The sequence below is a fragment of the Saccopteryx bilineata genome, chromosome 5 (genome assembly GCF_036850765.1).
Source record: "Saccopteryx bilineata isolate mSacBil1 chromosome 5, mSacBil1_pri_phased_curated, whole genome shotgun sequence".
Taxonomy (NCBI): domain Eukaryota; kingdom Metazoa; phylum Chordata; class Mammalia; order Chiroptera; family Emballonuridae; genus Saccopteryx; species Saccopteryx bilineata.
The window spans coordinates 63,821,781-63,842,075 of record NC_089494.1 but is presented as its reverse complement, the minus strand read 5'-3'; the positions used below and the strand labels follow the sequence as shown (position 1 = coordinate 63,842,075).

The following is a 20,295-nucleotide window of genomic DNA, read 5'->3' as shown; positions in this document are numbered from 1 at the left end:
CTGAGGTGAACGTCCAAAATGGCGAGAAGGAGCCCACCCCTGACTCCAGCAGGACAGAGAGGCTGAGTTCTCCTCCGTGTGTCTCGTAGCCTGACAAGCACTGCCCTGACAGGCAGTGGTGGTGGCCACGACGCCTCTGCAGGTGTGACTGAGAGAGATGCCTGGGCTTCTGGAGCAGTCCTCCACGCAGACAGGGGGGCCTCTACCTCTTCTGGCTTCTGCTGCAGGAAGGTGCTCTGCCCCCAGCCTGGCCATAGACTCTCCTGGCTGCCATCGTGGTTTTACTCAGTCTCTCAGTTGTCGTCCCACGCCGCCCGAGGGTTGTGGAGGACAGAGGCAGCTTTATTTTGGCAGCAGGTGGGGTTCCCGGAAGCAGGTGTGGGTGCGCTGCCACAGCATGGGCTTTGTCATCTCCAAGCAGGTGGTTACCGAGCTGTTCACAGACGTGCGGCTCTCCCGGGCGCGTCTGGAGTATCTGGGCTGCGCAGTCTGTGGTGCGTGGCAGTTATTCCTGGATTGAATGAACCATCATTCTTCTTTGACCTTTTTACCTGGTTATTTTTTATTGACAAGAATCTAAGCACAAATCTCTGTTTTGAATACCCTATCTGTAGTCCAGTTGGGAGCCTTTGCTTTTGTTGTAGGATTATGCTAGGTATTTTGGCTTTTTTTCTCTTTGCAATAATAGGAGCTGCCACTTAATTCTACGTCATAACAGTTACACTGAAATAACGCATATTATTTTCTAACAGGTTATTAACTTGGGCAAGCCTCTTAAAAACCTGGGCACAGCAACCTTGAATATCCAGTGGCCAAGAGAAATCCTCAATGGCAAATGGTTGCTTTATTTGATGAAAGTAGAATCCAAAGGATTGGAAAAGATAGCTTGTGAGCCACGAAATGAAATAAACTTTCTAAATCTAACGGTATGTTGGTGGATTTATCCTATGTCTCCGTAGATGTAAATAGGAGAAGCTGACTTTTGAGGGGAAACTCATTACTTTCCTTAGAAAACGGATATGTTGGCATATCGGCTGGTTCTTCGGTGTCACAATTTCTCTTCTGTAGTTGTGTCACCAACCCAAGCCGAGGATTTCTGTTGACTCAAGAACATTATGGCTCCTAAGTCAGGGTCATTCACTGCTTTTGAAGTAAATGACATTTCCTGAAGTTTTATGACCCAGTATGACATGTAAGAAGGACTAGGACAGGCTCCTAGGGGGTGGGGCCAGCCATTGTTAACTCCCAGTAGAACCAGACTCACTCCAAAAGATATTGGCACCTTAGCCAGTGACCTCAAAAGCCTTTTGTTCTTGTATTTTAAAACAGTTAGAATTTTTTAGTACTTACTGTGTCTTTGGCACTGTGCTAAGCATTTTATTTGCATTTATTCATTTCATTCTCTTGATAGTCCTATGAGGTATTTTCCTCGCCATTTCATAGATGAAGAAATTGAAATTCAGAGAGATGAACTTTCATAGTCACTCAGCAGTTAAGAGGCACATTCCACATTCTTGCTCGGCTCTGCTTGCTTTCAAAGCCTCTCGTAACCCCTCCCTCCACCGCTCCACGCTTACATGCCCCTCTCTCTATGCTGTACGCTTACCTAACTGGTTTATCGTGTACACTCCAGTTCAATTAAGACTTGCATTGCTATTGAATGTGTTTTTTCTGCCTTAAATCTACAGTGACTAGGTATGATTGGTGTTCATAGTTGGTGTCTTATAGAATGATCCACTATTGATCACCTTTGAAAAACAAGATTGTCCATTGTTCCTAATCCTTATTTTAAGGAAAATGCCATTTTAAAACTTCTTGCAAGTCTTAGTTACCAATACTAAGTAAGTCATATGCTATTTCTTCTTTCCCTGTTCTTCAGGATCACTTAGTCATTTAAGATGTGCTGGCTTTTGCCTGACCAGGCAGTGGCACAGTGGATAGAGTGTAGGCCTGGGATGCGGAGGACCCAGGTTCAAAACCCTGAGGTTGCTGGCTTGAGCGTGGGATTATATACATGACCCCATAGTCACTGGCTTGAACCCAAGGTTGCTGGCTTGAGCAAGGGGTCACTGGATAGGCTGGAGCCCCCCCCCCCAGTCAAGGCACATATGAGAAAGCAATCAATGAACAAACTAAGGTGCCGCAACTATGAGCTGATGCTTCTCATCTCTCTCCCTTCCTGTCTGTTCCCCCTACCTCTCTCTCTCTCAAAAAGAAAGAAAGAAAGAGAGAGAGAGAGAGAAAGGAAAGATAAGATAAGATAAGTTGTGCTGACTTTTTACCTTATGGTTAGGTACAAAGCTGGGATGTAGGAATGAGATTTGGTCCTATCTTAGGATGCTCACGGTGGGCAGACAGAACAAAGAAAGGCTCTTTTCCTGAGTTTTAATATCAGAGTGGGAATAAATTACCTTAATTAATAAGCTTGAAGTGAAATAATAACTTACACTTGTGGATTTTACATTTAAATTATTTCTGTGCCTTTGGTGACAAAAGGGCAAATATTGTGGATTATGTGAATTTGGCATTATTTTGGGGGGGTGTACTCGAGAGGTTTGTAAAGTCATGACAAAGTTACGGTAAGTGGAATGACATGAAGTATAAATCTTTTCAGGAGTCCCACAACTCAAGGAGGAAACGGGAAATTGCTGAAAAACAGATTGACGATAGCAGAAAATTTTCTTTATTTGCTGAAAGAAAATACCAGACCCTGGTGAGTGTTTCTCAAGAGCTGCGACTCTGACAGAGGATGGGAGGAAAGGCTTCCCGGCCCCTTGCCTTTTAACTGCTGTTTTTCCTTTGCTCCCAGAACTGCAGCGTCAACGTGAACTGTGTGAACATCCGGTGCCCGCTGCGTGGGCTGGACAGCAAGGCCTCTGTGGTCCTGCGCTCGAGGTTGTGGAACGCCACATTTCTAGAGGTGTGGCCCACTGTGGGGCTGTCCCCCAGAAGTCATGTACCACCTCCTACGACATTCCTCACTTCCCTAATGCATTCGCTCACTTTGTCTCCAAACAGGAATATTCTAAAATGAACTACTTGGACATTCTCGTGCGGGCTTCCATTGATGTGAGTGCTGCCACTGAGAATATCAAGCTGCCACACGCAGGCACTCAGGTGAGACGTTCCCCAGTCTTCCTTCGGAGCAAGTCTCTCTTTCCTCTACCCCATGCCCATGCGTTTCACAGCACTGCTACTCCTGTGAAGGAAAAATCAGACGTCTTAAGGGGCTGCCACCCCAAGCTGTATTTTAATGGAATCATTGGAAAAAGAAGTGAACGTGGAGTTGTCTGGTTCTGCAGTGCACGTGGTAGATTTGAGAGCTATTGGCTTAATCAGAATGAGTGCACTTCCCAGCTCTGTAGAAACTCATGTCTTAGACCATCTCTGATGCTATAGCTGTTGAGGAGGTACCCCAATGATAGTAACCTCATTGCTTTATGGTATAGCTCGTGTTTTGTGTGGCCAGCTGCAGTTATTAGGAAATATCTTTTTCTTTTTTTTTTTCTTTTCTTTTTGTATTTTTCCGAAGTTAGAAGCGGGAGGCAGTCAGATAGACTCCCGCATGCGCCCGACCAGGATCCATCTGGCATGCCCACCAGGGGGCGATGTTCTGCCCATCTGGGGCATTGCTCCATTGTGGCTGGAGCCATTCTAGCGCCTGATGTGGAGGCCATGGAGCCATCCTCAGTGTCCGGGCCAACTTTGCTCCAATGGAACCTTGGCTGCAGAAGGGGAAAAGAGAGACAGAGAGGAAGGAGAGGGGAAGGGTTGGAGAAGCAGATGGGTGCTTCTCCTGTGTGCCCTGACCGGGAATCGAACCTGGGACTTCCCCATGCAGGGCCGGCACTCTACTTGCTGAGCCAATCGGCCAGGGCGGAAAGATCTTTATATGTATGAATCCTGGATTGAATGTTATAAAATCAGCCTCTGGTGATGCCCCCTGGAATAAGTCCAAAATAAGTTCTCTGTCAGCCATGTAGCCAAGAGAGCCTTTGAAATAACTGAAAGAAACGGCTGTGACTCCTTGCACATGTCACTCTTACTCTCTCCAGAGCTGAGCACCCAGCTCCTCAGTTGTCCATCATGCTTGGCACAGGTGAAAGGTTTCAGGTCTCTCCCCTCCTGGGCCTGCCCCCATCAGGCAGTGTGACTCCTATAAGGTCAAGGGTGGGCAGATAGCTGACGTGTGGTCTGCCTAGTTCAGCTTATCCTGGGACCGTTACCTTCCAATATCTTGCCTAAGACTTCGTTTTTAAATGTTTCCTGAGGGTTATGTTTGCATTTCTAGCAGCTACTATTTTTGTGTTTGTATTCTGAAACTTCAAAGTGGTTTCATCAGAATTTGTTGTCAAGATATATTTCCCATATCCTGTTCTTGGGCCATTTTTAAAAAATCTAAATGCATGTTGGCCTGACCTGTGGTGGTGCAGTGGATAAAGCATTGACCTGGAACGCTGAGGTCACAGGTTCGAACCCTGGGCTTGCCTGGACAAGGCACATATGGGAATTGATGCTTCCTGCTCTCCCCCCCTTCACTCTCTCTCTCCCCTCTTTAAAATGAATAAATTAAAAAAAAATTTTTTTAATCTAAATGCATGCCTTGAAATGTATCCTCACATTTTATGGGATTGGCTTTTTTGTTTCCATGTTTCAGTTTACAAAGTAGTTTTGAGTCTTGATCATTTACTCCCACTTAACTTTCTGTCCCTGCAAGCTTTACCTTTTTCAAAACAGAGAAGCATGCCTTCTCTATCTTCATCCAGGCCATTGAGAAAAATATTGAACAGGACTAGGAGCAGTGTCTTGTGCTGTCCTGCTAGTGAGGGGTTCCTTGTGGGGGGTCTGGAACCCACAGGGAGTGTGTCAGGCTCTTGAGTTAAATGACTGCATTCACAGATGGGAATGTTTTACAAAAGAGACTACAGGGGGTCCTCGGGTTACGACACAGTTCTATTCCAATGATAGTGATGCAACCGAATTTTAGTGTAGGTCGAAAGGCACTCTAGCCACTTGACCTAGCCTAACACAGGTATAAAGTCATAATCTAGAACATAAAAACACAACTAAGCCACAGAAAAAGAATATTGTTTATTCTTCCAGTGCGCACAGCCAAACTAGTTCTCCCACAAAGTCCGTAAGTATGATGCTAGCAGCTTATGCCGAAACACTCACCTCTCAATTTTTTTAAAGCTTTTATGGGAGTGTCATAAACTTGAAACGTTGTATGTCGAGACTGTTGTAACCCGAGGACCTCTGTAAATGGAGAAGGAAAGCTTGTGAAATATACCCTTCTTAATTTGACTGACTGATCTACTTACAACAATGTTCTGGCTTTAGTCCTTTAAGCAGCTGAAAATCCAGTGAGTCCCCCTGCTTTCTCACACATACACTTTATCATCCAACCCAGCATGCATATGTCTGGCATTAGTCTGGAACAAATGCTGAATGGGGCAGGATGCTGGGACAAGTGGTGTAAACCCGGACTGCCCCAGCCTCACTAGGACATATGGTCACCATGGCCTTCCTGTTATCCTTGCCTACTCACCCCAGCCAGCCTCTCTGTATCGTATCAGTAAGGCATCATAGGGGACTGTCAAGTAACCACACCTTCCCTGAGAGCCCTTTCTCTGCCTCTCAGACTGAGGGCAGCTGCTACAGCTTTCTGTAACTTTAAATTAGCAACCCTGAGAATCTCTGAGTTTAGAGCTGGGGAGGGAAAGAACACTTTAAGGGAAGGGACTAACATCAATAAAGTATTAATACAATGTTTGCAATTTCCTGGATGCTTTGCCTGTGCTCTATCATTTACACTTCAGAAGAATTCAGACGTTGGACTTATTACACGCGTGCGCGCGCACACACAGGCAGTCACAGAAAAGGGATGTAATTTGGGGTCCTATAATTATCTCTGGCTTCAGTGCTCATGTTATTTGACTCCCCAGATCTCAAATTCACATGGGAAAACGGAGACCAAGAGAGGTTGTTTCTTTATCAGCATCACAGGACCAGCTCGGGGCGATGAGACCAGAGGTCGGGCTCATGGCTCCTCATCGAGGCTGTCGCTGGAACTAGGGGCACTGGTGTCCAGTCTAATGGCTGGGCCACAAATGAAAATGAGCTGCTTTGGGGCACTTTATGTTCTTAGAGCTTTGAGAACTCATGCCTGCTAATGGGAATTGGAGTCTTTGCTGTAATCCTACTTTATTTAATACTTGGTAGATTTGTAAATGGATTAGTGATCTCATATCTAGAACTCCTTTCTTTTGAAAACTGAGACATTGTCTTATCTCTACTCTTCTGATACTTCTATTAACTGATTTCTGAGACTCAGTAGCTCAGATATTGTATCTACACATTTCTTTAGTATTTTAAGAAACATTTTTTGGGGGGCCTTAAGGATTTTAGCTCAATTGAAATATAAGAGTGCCTTCCCCTTTTACTCCCTTACTTATTGTGGGGTTTTTCTTTAACTGAATTTATTGGGGTGACATTGGCTCACAAAACCATACAGGTTTCAAATGTACAACTCAACAAAACATTATCTGCATGTTGCATCATGCGCCCATTGCCACAACAAAGTCTCTTTGTGCCTCTGTTTGCCTGCCTTTGCGCACTGGCCACCTACCCCTCGCCTTTCCCGGTTATCACACTGGTGTCTGTGTCTGTGTGTATACATGTGTGGTTTGGGGTGGTTTTTGTTGTTACTGTTGTTTTGGGGTGTTTTTTTTTGCTTAATCCCTTCACCTCCTTTCACCCAGCCTCCCAAACCCCGCCCCTCTGACAGCTGTCAGACTATTCCATGTATCCATGACTGTTTCCATTTTGTTCTTCAGTGTATTTTGTTCATTAGAGTCTACATATAACCCTAGCTTATTGTGGTTTTTAATTTCATCTTTATCTTGGTTCATCTATTTTTTCCAGTCTGGAGAATATTTTTCTTTGGTAATAGAAGTAAAGCAGGTTGAATTATTCAGTCTTGTCTTTTGGTCTTAATAGTGAGACTTTTTCCCATTGTTTTTACTCATATCCTAGCTTTAAAAAAGAAAGAAAAAGAGAAACCTTTTTTGTCCCCTTATCACCAACCAGTTTTAAGAGTTTTGTGTTCCTTTGTTAAGACATTGTTATAACAAAGTCAGAGATAGCTGGTCACCTAATTGAACCAGATTAGATGATTATATTTTAGTATCAATTAAATTAAATTACCCAATAAACAAGCAGTTGTTAAGGACTGTGTGCATTCTCTGCACAACTGCTAGAGAAGCAACGTTATTGAGTAAGATACAGGGTCAGCTACTAAGTATTTCCTGGTCTAGGCAGGTGAACCAGGCATGCATTGTTGGGAGTAAGCCAAGGAAGGGCAGGAGGTGGTTTATTGATTAGATTTAGATTCCCCACTTCATCCCTGAGCAACTAGGAAGGGAGTGTCTTAAGTTGCCAAAGATAAAAGGAGAGATGATAGGTAAAAAAGGAGGCATATCATTTTTCAGAAGAACGAGATTTTATTTTTTTGGCTCTAAATTCAGAGAACATCTTAAGATGGATCCTTTTATAAGATGGATTTCTGATATGAGGAACATTCACTAGGGGGGATGTGTCTTTAATAGAGAGTTTGGTAAAAGAAAGGAAACCCCGTTCATCAGGTGTGTTCTTACACTGATGCTCTGCAGAGGGGGAGGGTATGACAGAGGGATTTAGGGAAGCATTCTGGTAGTGGGCCAGCTGCTGAGGTCTGAGCATGCTCACTGTGGTAGAATTTACTGCATCAGCAAAGCTTAAGCCCTTTTTCCCCTTACATGCACATGAGGGATGAGGATCACATGCCTAGCTCATCCCTATGGAAATAAATGCCTAGATTTAAATGGAAGCGGAAAGTAAGTATTGTTTTTGGAGTTGGAATAAGTTCTCACCTTAACCTGTCCCTGTCTATCAGTGATAGTTGCTGTGGCAAGATGAAAAAGGCTGCCCAGAGCTCTGGGCAGTGCAGCTCCAAGTTGTATTACAATCACAGTGTGATTATACATAATAAGGTTGATGCCCCATGGCATGGACCAATCTCTACTCTCTCTGTCCAGCTTTGTCAGAACTTATTCTTACCAATGAGGATGGCCCTTCCAAGTTGTCGCCTTGTCTCAATGGTGTACCTCCCCTATGCTAGATACCGGGGAAGCAGAGTTCATGAAGTTTAGCACAGGCTAATTGAAACGATCTTTACCAGTCACATCAACTAAATTATATATTTCTTCACTGGTCTCATCATTCTTCCTTCCCTGCTTTGTGGATATCCCTGTGTTAGATCCAGTTAAGCTTAAGAAAGGGTTGTTTTTTCCTCACAGCTGGGACACCTGTGGGAGGAAGAGGGGTGAGGGGAAGTGAGCTCTGAGGCCCCCTCTGGGGCAGGGAGCTAGGTTGAAACCTCACTGAGAGCAAAACAGGAAACCTGCTAGCTGGTCAAAGCCTTCAAGCCTGCCTGTTACGTCAGCGTAGTTGGCTGAAAACTCTGAATGTGTATTCTTTCCCATTATATATATGTATATATATATATATATATTTTTTTTTTAAATAAGCAGTTCTCTTGCTTTTTAAGTATTCTCTGAGTCAGATGGGGTTGATAGGTGTTTTCTAGTATAAATAGAAAGGAAAGTATGTCAATAAACAAATTAAAAAAAGAAATGATAGTTTATAGAAGTATTGAAGCACAGCATAGAGACATAGAAACATTTTTAGACAGCATCCAGTGTTCAGTGCTAATAGAGAATACTCGACTAAAATACTTCTCAGAAGTTAAATGCTCCTTCTAACTGTGTTTACTCCTTATATTCTCTTAAATCAGGACTAGCAGAAACTACAAGGTAGTCGGTCTCTAACCAGTATAGTTTACAAAATCATATTCGTAGCAATCACCAAATCTTTTTCACGTGATGAAAATCTTTACCCAGCATCACAGAAATTCACTTGAATTCTAAACCCACATTAACCAAGTTGTGAATTTCCATAAGCAACTTTTTAGATTTCTGAATCAACACTATTTCTATTTAGTTGGTATCTGCCAACTATCAAACGTTTAGACATTAAGCTTCCCATCAGCTACTCGAAACTGCCTCTGAATGAATCCAGGGTCTACTTGTCCATCCACATTGCTGTAGAAGAAGGCACCAAGTCAGTTCAGGGGATATTATTGTTCATGAAGATGCTTATTAGTTTGTTATCCTAAGGAAAAGTTAAAATGGTTTTAAGTCATGTAGCTCCATTCCTGTTTTCATATTTCACAACGTCTTTAAACCTTGAGTGAGGAATGTAGGCTAATTATGCAAAAACTGGCCCAATTATTTTCATTGCTGAAAACTAATTTTAAAAAAGTGCGATCATTCTCAAAAAGATACTAAGTTATATAGATGAAAACAAGTTTGGCTCTGTGTTGATGACTATTGTAACTTGATGTTGAATGACAATTCACTATACAATTTTACCTACTTTTGTTGATAGCAAAAATTTTTTAGAGGTAAGTTGGTAAAGAAATAACCACTTAATCAGAACATAATCCAGCATTTGGAATTCTGGGAAAAAGGTCCTCTTACAATATTCAAGTATTAAGGGAGAGTATGTTGCATCAGAAAGGCATTTCATCCTTCTATAGGCTGCATTGTCCAAAATGTGTCTGGAAGCCTAATTAGAACCTATAGATTCCTAGAGTTGACTGCCTTCCTATCTTGTAATCATGTTGCTCCTGTATGGCCCACAGGTTCGTGTGACTGTGTTTCCCTCAAAGACTGTAGCTCAGCATTCAGGAGTACCTTGGTGGATCATCCTGGTGGCTATTCTTGCTGGGATTTTGATGCTTGCTCTATTAGTTCTCTTATTATGGAAGGTAAGTGAGAGCTGGCATTTGCCTTTTGTGATTATAAGTTTTATTTCATGTTTTTTAAGAAGTGAATTAACATGGATAATATATGTACTTTTGTTGCTGATTTCTTCTCATTATGAAACTTTCCACCATATGACAATCTTGAGATTTTACAATAAACACCTGTATATTTACTTAATACCTTGTATTTAAAGGTGTATTATTCATACAGTGTAAGAAGTTCCTTAAATGTATAAATGTTGGTGTTTTTCACGTATAATTTAGAGCAGGGGTTGGGAATCTTTTTGGCTGAGAGAGCCATGAACACCACATATTTTAAAATGTAATTTGTGTGAGCCATACAACTACCCGTGTACCTTACGCATTATCCAATAAAAATTTGGTGTTGTCCCGGAGGACAGCTGTAATTGGCTCCAGCCACCTGCAACCATGAACATGAGCGGTAGAAAATGAATGAATTGTAATACATGAGAATGTTTTATATTTTTAATGTTATTTTTTTTATTAAAGATTTGCCTGCGAGCCAGATGCAGCCATCAAAAGAACCACATCTGGCTCGCGAACCATAGGTTTCCGACCCCTGATTTAGAGTGTTTGACAAATAACAATTTAAAAAGTTTTACTACTTTATCATTTTCTTCATATAAGATCAAATCACTTTCTAAATCTTAGCCAATTGTTGGGTCTCACATTAACCTGAATCCATTTTTCTGTTAAGTTTAACTTGTAAAGAAATGTTCATGGCAGCAGCTGGGGTTTGTTATTTAGCAGCTCAGTTAGGAATATAAAATTATGAAAGTAATGAATAATTCCATCTCTGGGGTCATCGTAGTCTACATCAGACTTGAGGAAGATTTGGGTTCAGTATGGTGTTCTTCATTAGAACTGGTCCTGCAAATAAAATGTATCTTCCCCCGCTTCCTACAAGTGAATAGTTTGCATTACCAATAAGTGTGTGTGAGATGGATGCAAACTTTTGTTGGCAGAGATTATGACCTATAGATTTTTTATTTATTCTCAACAGTGAAGGTCCACAGTCCCTTATCAACAATTATGAATTGCAAAGAAAAAACCCCATGACAACCGACAGCTTGTAATGACCTATTTGGCAGCAGAACTTGGCTTGATATGAGGAGAGGCTATTTATAATCTTTATTGTTTATTCATTCATTTCACTGAAGAAATATTAATATTTTTGTTACAGTGGCATTATGTATGCAGCATATTGCTTTTCTAAAATGCCCAAAACTCTAGATTTTCAAACATAACTTGGTCCAGAAGGTTTTGGATCAAGAATTATTAACCTCAACCAATAACCTCTAGGATCCAACTATACTCTTTCTTTGTATCCAAGAGTATAATGGACAAGGGTTCAGGATATTCTCACTGTCAAATATTGGTCATCTTTTTTTTTTTTCCCCAAGTAACTTCCTTTTGCCAGACCGAGATAATTTACTAGTGTCCTCCAAACATATGGTTGAAGCTTGGTATCTACATATGCCAAGAACGCTGCTTGCAGGGTGCATTAGCCAGTCCTACCTCTGATATTTATTCTTTGGTTAGGTATAGCCAACCAATATAGGAAATGCTCTGAAAATTATTTTGATATCAAAAACTGAATTTGATGTTCGGTATTTGAGGATGGCCTTTTTATGCTCCCCAGAAGAGGTCAAAAGGATAGACTTTTTTTTGGAGCAGGTCTTAGCAGTCTTGAATGAGGGTGAGACATAGCAGTGGGATGGGAGTTATGAAATCCAAGCAGTGTAATCTTGGCATTATTGGGCAAATCGTTTCTCACACACACCCTCCTGGGATACTGGTTTGCCTTAGCTGTTTTAGTAAGTGGGTTGGACTATGATCTCATTGGTTTTTGTGGGGTTTTTTTTTGTAAGTTCTAAAATATTCCAACTCACAACTGAACTCTAAATATCTATAGCCCCCATACAAAAATTTGTATTACTTTACAGACACTCTTCATTTTGAAACTGTACTATTTGTCTTTATGTGTTAAAGTCATAGAATTTTAGGGCTAGAAAGGACCTCTAGTTCAGTGTCCTTTAAATTGGGTTTTGCGCAACCACATAAGTGCCAAGACTAAGCAGGTGGGACTAAGGCCAACACCCCCACTTCAACAGACAAGTTCTTATTTTATCTGCTTTAAAATTGGGATTCTGCATAAGATTTTGTTTGGAGGTAAGAGAGAAAATTCCTCCGGGCTGGTCCAGTCATCTTCCTTTTGTAAATAAGGATGCTTATGCCCATGGATGTTAAAAATGTTGCCAAGTTGGAGGCAGGATCAGTGCTTTTGGTTCCTGGTTTATTTCTTTTCCCACCCTCTTTACTAGGACTGTTACTGAATGTTGGTTGGGAGCATTCACTGTGTATTAAATTGAGAGTCACAAATAAATAACTATTAAGCTAGTCTAGATCAACACTGCCCACTAAAACTTTTTATAATATTAGAAATGTTCTGAGGTAGCACTATCCAATATGGTAGTCACTAGTCCCATGTGGCTATTGAGCACTTGATATATGGCTAGTGTAACTGAGGTATTGACTCTTTCTTTCATTTAAATTTGAATAGCCACATGTAGTTGGTAGGTGCCATATTGTACAAAGCAGATCTGGATTTTTACCTTCATGAGTTGACAGACTTGGAAGCAGAATGTTTTGGGAGGGTACAGATTTATTTGACCAAGTTATATTTCGAAGGGCAATTTTATGGCCTTAGGAACTAGATAAAAGTAAAGAGAGACTGTTTTGCATTATTGAATGACGGAAATGATAATAAAAAGTGGAATTGTATTTTGATATTTAGAATACCTAACCTGAGGAGCATAGGTTCCTACCACTTTGGGGTTCTTTGGTGGTTCAGAATTTTGGAAAATGACTATAATCATTCTTTCATGATGGTATATTTGAATTTATATTGTGATTCACCCACAAAATCAAAGGCCTCATATAGATGGCATTTGTCCCCTAAAATCTGTTTTATTTAGATTTGTGCTAAATCTTACTTAGAGAATTTACTCTTTAACTTTTGTCTCAATAACCTGTAGAAGTGAATTTTATACCTATTTTAGGGTCCATATTCTTCTGTAAAAAAAAAAAAAACCACCCAAAGCTATAATCTGATATGTATATATTGTCCCTTTTAGGGTGTGTTTTGTCCTCAGGAATTCTGTTACAAATAGGAAAATCAATTAGCTGACTAATGTCATCTGTATAAATTTATTTTTAATTTTTATTTATTTATTGACTTTAGAGAGAAAGGAAAGGGTGGGGAAGAGAGAGGGACATCGATCTATTCCTCCACCCACTCATGCATTCAGACGAGATCGGGCGCGTTCAGGGTGGTATGGCCGTGGACCACTCATGCATTCATTGGTTGATTTTTATATGTGTCCTGACTGCGGATCACCTACAGTCTTGGTGCACTAGGATGATGCTCTAACCAAGTGAGCTACTAGGCCAGGGCTATATCAATATTTGACCAGAGTTGGGTAATAGAGTTGGGTTGACTGCTGTCCCAAAGTAACATAGTGCAGTGGCTGTTCACTTTTGGTTGATCCATAGTGGTCTCTTTGTAAACCAGCTATGACTAGAAGAAAATGGGTTAAAATCTGAGATTTTCTTTATTTTGTTTAGCTCTTCACAAAACTGTAAAACTGACTAAATACCTTGCTTCCTTATAGTGTGGTTTCTTCAAGAGAAATAAGAAAGATCATTATGATGCCACATATCACAAGGCTGAGATCCATGCTCAGCCATCTGATAAAGAGAGGCTTACTTCTGATGCATAGTATTGATCTACTTCTGTAATTGGTAATTGATCAATATTTCTTAATTGCTAGCTGTGGGACCTGCTATGGTTGTGGTGGCTAACTTTAAGAGCAACAGCTTGCTGTGTGTGTCTCATTAACAGATGTTTCCAAATGTCCACACTGGCTTGCTTCGCTTGGATTTATTTTATTTCACTTGAAAGCTCAGTCTTTTTTTTTTTTCAATGCACAAAGAATTGTTTGTTGCAGATGAGTTGTTTTGTATTGTTAAATGTCTATGGTAGTAATAAAGAAAACTGCAATCTACATATACGCAAAAGGAGGTTTACTTAGTAGCCCAATTTGCCATGTGTTGTTAATTCAGTATGCAGCATCCCACTTGGACTTTCAAAGATGCCCAAGAAATCATTCCCGATTTCTTGTCCATTTTGGAATTTCCTACAGATACACGCTTGTGTTGACCATCTAATTAACCTGTTGCATGTTGGAAACATGGTGTTTCTCTTGACGAGAAGGCTTTCTCACTGTTGTCTTTTTTATCTCCTTGCTATAAAGTGATGGGGGGAGGCTTAGAATGCTTTTACTGTTGCTCAGAAATTGTTTTATGCTAGCTAAGCATGCACCTTCCTTTTCCTGCACATCTACCTCAGGTCAAAGACCATTTCAACTAGAACTATTGGCATGATGGACATTCTGGCCAATTTCAGAAAATAGTTCTTTCCCAAAGTGGCCTTCAACATACAAAATTCTAGTACAAAAAAGGCTCTGGACAGTTATTATTTCAATATGTTGTAATGGAGTTTGACCTTTTTCATATTTCTAGAGACTTGATTCAACCTTGAACCTTAATTCTAAGTTCATGTTTTGCTACTCTTACTTGTAAATAAATCCATGGTAACAGGAATGGGCAATGATTCCTTTTTCCATTTCTGTGGGACAGAGTTGATCCTACAGTCCCTTTCCATGCCAGTCCCAGTGGCTCCCAACATCTCATTTCACGGTTATATGTCACCCTGATTTCCTTTTTTATGTAAACAGGGCAAGAGCCATTTGTAATAGATAGGTATTTTAGCTTTTTTGCACAGAATAATAAAGGAGCCATGTAGAACTGGCCTTAAAACAGAACTTCCTGGTTCTTTATTCCTATTGATTCAGTGATAATTATACACATAATTTCATTTTGCCCCATGACATTTTTATAACATCAATTTACTCAACATAAATGTTTTGTACCTATTGAGTTCACATAATAAACACATTAATCAACCATTCTAAGTATCTTCCTCATCTTTCTATCAGCATTTTTAAATTGAAAACATCTTTTTTTTTTAAAGGGCATATATATTATTCATTTAAAATGTTCAATCTGGTATTTAAATATCCAGATATGTTCTCAATAAAAATATACTTTGAATCAGATTGAATATATTTTTCTTTTCTATTTTATTTTTTAATCTATTTTATTTTATTTTTTGTATTTTCCTGAAGTTAGAAGCAGGGAGGCAGTCAGACAGAATCCTACATGCACCTGACCAGGATCCACCTGGCATGCCCACCAGGGGGCGATGCTCTGCCTATCTGGGGTGTTGCTCTGTTGCAACCGGAGCCATTTCTAACACCTGAAGTGGAGGCCATGGAGCCGTCCTCAGCGCCCGGGCAAACTTTGCTCCAGTGGAGCCTTGGCTGTGCGAGGGGAAGAGAGAGACAGAGAGAAAGGACAGGGGGAAGGGTAGAGAAGCAGATGAGCGCTTCTCCTGTGTGCCCTGACTGGGAATCGAATCTGGTACTTTCACATGCCGGGCTGACGCTCTACTGCTGTGCCAACTGGCCAGGGCTATTTTATTTTATTTTAGTGAGAGGAGGTGAGGCAGAGAGACAGACTCCCGCATGCGCTCCAGCTGGGATCTACCTGGCAAGCCCACTAGGGGGCGATGCTCTGCCCATCTAGGGCCGTTGCTCCATTGCTGAGCAATGGAGCCATTTTTTAGTGCCTGAGGCAGAGGCCACACAGCCATCCTCAGGGTCCAAGGCCAGTTCGCTTGAACCAATCAAGCCATGGCTGCAGGAGTGGGAGAAAGAGAGAGAGAGAGAAAGGGGAGGGGTGGAAAAGCAGATGGTCACTTCCCCTGTGTGCCCTGACCAGGAATCAAACCCGGGACATCCACACTCTGGGCTGATACTCTACCACTGAGCCAATTGGCCAGGGAGATTGAATATATATTTTTAAACGAATAAAATAGGTATTCATTAAAAAAGAGAAAAATTAAGCAGTACTGTAAAATGCAGTCTCGTGATACAGCCCTCAGTTTCTCTGAGGTACATGATTGCTTTTATTGCAGAACAGAGTTACTACATGATTTATTAATGAAATAGCTTAATTTGGAATCACAACAACAAAGCCAGGCAGTGTCATTTACCTTCTAGCTAATGAGAGATGTGTCCTGGAGCCTCAGGGGAGAGGAGATTCTTAAATTGACCCATTTGAACCCGGGCATATTCAAACTGAAATTTGTAAAATATCTTTGACCTGAGTTTAATTTTATTAGTGGGAGAGGGGCATGAAATAACCTTTGGTTTATGGCCTTTAAAAAGTTGTTCTTAAAAATGTTATAATCTGAAAATTAGCTCTTTTATATCAATATAAAGTATCATGATTATAAAAAATGGGAGCACTGTTTCATAAACTTAAAAATTTTAGTAAGGAGATAATTTACATTGTTTCAAAGTGTAAAGACAAGATGGGGAAACAGACTTTTCTTCTAGTTTTACAGCTGTTTTTCTGGTCCATTTATCCCCACAAACTGTTATTTCTTTTCAACCTGTTAGTTCTTTCTTAAAAGAAAACTGTCCTTCTCCCTTAGTGCAGAGGTAGGCACAGCTGAACAGAAAGCTCACACATTCCTGTTTGGTGCACCTGCTTTCCTTGAGATTACTTAATTTGCTTCTGTTTCTCTTCCCCCTTCTCCAGTGTGGATTCTTTAAACGCTCTAGGTACGACGATAGCCTTCCCCAATACCACGCTGTTAAGATCCGGAAAGAAGAGCGAGAGATCAAAGATGATAAATACAACGATAACCTTGAAAAAAAACAGTGGATCACAAGGTGGAATGAAAATGAAAGCTACTCCTAGGGGGCCAGAGGAGCTTCGCAGCCCCCAAACTGCTCCCCCCAACTCAGAAATCCAGACGGTTTAAACGTCTGATAACCAAATAGCGATTCCAGACAGACTACACGTAGTACGAACCTACAGTTTTAACTGCTGTGGACATTGTTACGTAGCCTGAGGCTCCTCCTGGCTTGCACAGCCAAATGTAAGACTGTTGGAATGGATTTTTCTTTACCTGCCTTAATTTAACTTTCCGGTTTGCCTTTGTTTTTGGTGTGACTGACTGACCTGTGCCCGGGCAGGGCCTGCCCAGTCATGTTCATCTGACATCCTCCCGATAGTGTAGCTGGAAGAAGTCAACCGGTCACCATGCCAACAGAGTGACTGTCAGCACTGCCTCTGCAAGCATTCTTCCCATAGGACTGGAAACCTGCAAGTTCAGAGTCCCTATCACAAGTCAATGCCATCGGGGTAACTGTGTTTCCATTTAAAGTACTATCTTAAAGTAAATGTGCAATAGAAGGTGATGTTCCATCCTGCCATCTTTTCCAGTTCCTAGGTGTGTGAATACTTGTTCGCACCTAATGCATCCAGGTTTCACTCTCCCTTTTCACTAAAACACACAGGTGCGACAGACTTGAATGCTAGTTTTACTTATTTGTATATGGTATTTATTTTTTTCTTTTTTACAAACCATTTTGTTATTGACTAACAGGCCAAAGATTCTCCAGTTTACCCATCAGGTTGGATTAAGCAATCAGAATTAGAACATGAGAGGGAGGTCAATGGTTTGACCTAATTGTATTTACTGCAAAAGGAAAAGAATTCTTTATAAACCTACCAGAGAGTTGTTATAATTTACAGATAAGTTTAAGTTATTAAAACATCCTCCTTCATGACACCTCTTAACCTTACCCCACCCCTCCAAACCCAATAGAATTCTTTAAGAAATAGAATTAACTGTTAGATGTTTAATTCTTAATAGACATTAGATATTTTTGAGTTTAGAGCCCTGTGTGGTAATTCTGAATTTCATGCTATAACTTTCAGGAACTGTTGGAAATAATGGGTTTGTTTTCTGACCTTTTGTCACTGCTGTATATACAGGACTTGAAAGAAATGGTGAGTGCCTATGGTGGATCCAGGCGATCCTGTGGAAGACTACTGAATACCTGATACCAAAAGCCAGATTAGAACATCATGGCCTTTAAGGTTTAAATACAGTGCTTAGTGGAATCACTTAGTATGAGTCAGTGTTCTATTTTTTGCTGTTTTCTCCCCATGTATATTTCCCAAATTACTTCAGAATTACTCTAACAAGAACTTTAAATTGTTTTTTAATTGTAAAGATGAAGAAGGGGAGGAAGACACTGTTCTATACATTCAATAGGAATTGAACAGATATGAAAGCTGAATTTTTTTAAAAAATTACTGTGCTTCAAAATGTTAAGTTATCTGGGGATTAACAGCAAACTGGTGCTAATTTGTTTGGATGTAGTGTAAACAGTGCCTCATTTCCCCCCCTCCACCGATTTGAGCAAGAGAGGGTGGGGAAGGGGGGGAAGGGAGAGAAAGAGAGAGAGAGAGAAAGAGAGAGAGAAGCATCAACTCATTGCTCTACTTAGTTTTATTTTGTTGTGCACCCATTACTGTATTTCTGCATATATAAGATGCACCCTTTTCAGAAAAATTTGGGGTCTAAAAACTGGGTGCTTCTTATACAGTGGTTGTGGCATTTCAAATGCCATAGATGGAACTGAGGACGGGGCAATATATGAAGACAGTGATTCGTCATCAAAGATGAGGACAAGCTAATGGGTGGGAGTTTTGACAGGGATGAGGAGTTGTATAAATTTTATGAATAAAACTTGAGTTCAAAAACTTTATGTAATATTATACTTTTTTTTTCAAATTTTGGGCCTCAAAATTAAGGTGCATCTTATGCATGGGGGCGTCTTATACATGGGGAAATATAGTAGTTACTTCTTGCATATGCCCGGACTGAGGCCCGAACCATGACCTTGGCATGCTGGGACTATCCCCTTCCACTGAGCAACCTGGCCAAGGCTGTTTCATTTTTTTAAAAGAACAAAGACAGCTAGCTATGTGCCATGGTTACTTTGGAGTTTTAATTTTTTGTTGTTGAAATTTTATACCCCTAAAATACCAAGAACGTTATTGTAATTATTCTACTTGTACTTTGGAATTTTCATTCACAAAAATTGTTTTTATAAGTGATACTTTGTTTACAAAAATTTCTCTAGAATAAGTCCTGTTTTAAATCTCAGTTTCTTGCTTAGATAGCGTGGAACCTAATGCACTGGCTTTGTAGGTTGCTAAGAAGCTGATATTTTGAACGTGTTTATAGACCTTTGTTATAAAAATGAATGCCCTTGAAAAAGAGGTGGGGAGGTGGGTTCAAGGGTGGTTCAGCAACAAAGAAACAAGAATGTAGTGGTGTTTAAATCTATAGTTGGGAAAAATGTCATCTCAAGTCAAGTCACTGGTCTGTTTGTATTTGATACATTTTTATACTAACTAGCATTGTAAAATTATTTCATGATTAGGAAATACCTGTGGATATTTGTACAAAAGTGTGAAATAAATTTTTTTATGAAAGTGTTCATTGCTTAGTAACACAGCATTATATATGTGAAACAAACGCTAAAATTTTAAGTAATCTGAATTGTTTTTTAAAATTTTCATCAAGCCAAACTAGAGTTTCTGATGGTTGTTTATAAGTTTTTATTGAATTTATGGGGGTGACATTGGTTAATAAAATTATACAGGTTTCATGTGTACAATTCTTATAATACATCATCTGTATATTGTATTGTGTTCACCACCCCATCTCCCTCTGTCACCATATATCCCCCTTCTCTCCTCCACCTCCCTACTTGATGTTTTTATTTATTCTTCGTGTCCCATATAATCTCAGATCTGCAAGAGGTATTAGTGCCCCCCCCCAACACACACACACACACTGCACTGTAAATAAGATTGAAGGTTGTTTCTCAGTTCCCCTTTGGCTTTACTGCTCAGTTGATGCTCAGAAGAAAATAATTTAAAGATGGTTTATTCAAGGTATCTACCAATTGGGAGATGTCTGTGCATTGATTCATCTGCTTCAAAGACTTAATGCCTGTGAAGGATGATAGGGTATCATTTAGCAACGATAACCATGGCATGAAAAAGGAAAGTTCTTATGGCTAAGTTGCTTTCTTGTTAGAACACATTTTGGATGTGAGAGCAAGCAATCCAGCTATGATGTGTCATTATATTGACCACCAAGGACTGATTTAGCAGAATTGACTGGTCAGAAAAAAATTTTTTAACCAAAGGATTTTACATAGATTAAAGTGATTTTGTGAATCTCTCTAGCTGGGTTATAACAATTTAATAATTGAAAATAAAGCATGTGTATAGTGCTCAGACAATCACATGCCCCACCTATCCTGAATACCTTTTCAATCTAAAATGTATTATCTTTCCAGTATACTAGGTAGTTTCCTACTATACTTGGTATTATATATTAAGTTTCA

General features: G+C 40.2%; 1 protein-coding gene across 4 annotated transcripts in view; it reads left to right on the top strand.

Annotated features, from left to right (window-relative positions):
• Positions 1-19,545, top strand: part of ITGA6 (integrin subunit alpha 6) — an 88,783-nt gene extending 69,238 nt beyond the window's left edge. For 3 of the 4 annotated variants that reach the window (XM_066278802.1, XM_066278805.1, XM_066278804.1), the window contains exons 20-25: positions 753-926; positions 2,615-2,713; positions 2,810-2,920; positions 3,019-3,117; positions 9,743-9,868; positions 16,616-19,545. In XM_066278802.1, the coding sequence (XP_066134899.1) occupies positions 753-926; positions 2,615-2,713; positions 2,810-2,920; positions 3,019-3,117; positions 9,743-9,868; positions 16,616-16,777 (771 nt within the window). In that variant the 3' untranslated portion in view covers positions 16,778-19,545. Of the gene's footprint in view, positions 1-752; positions 927-2,614; positions 2,714-2,809; positions 2,921-3,018; positions 3,118-9,742; positions 9,869-13,560; positions 13,691-16,615 lie in introns of all 4 variants that reach the window. The other variant, XM_066278803.1, reaches the window with a different exon arrangement.
• Positions 19,546-20,295: the final 750 nt, after the last annotated feature.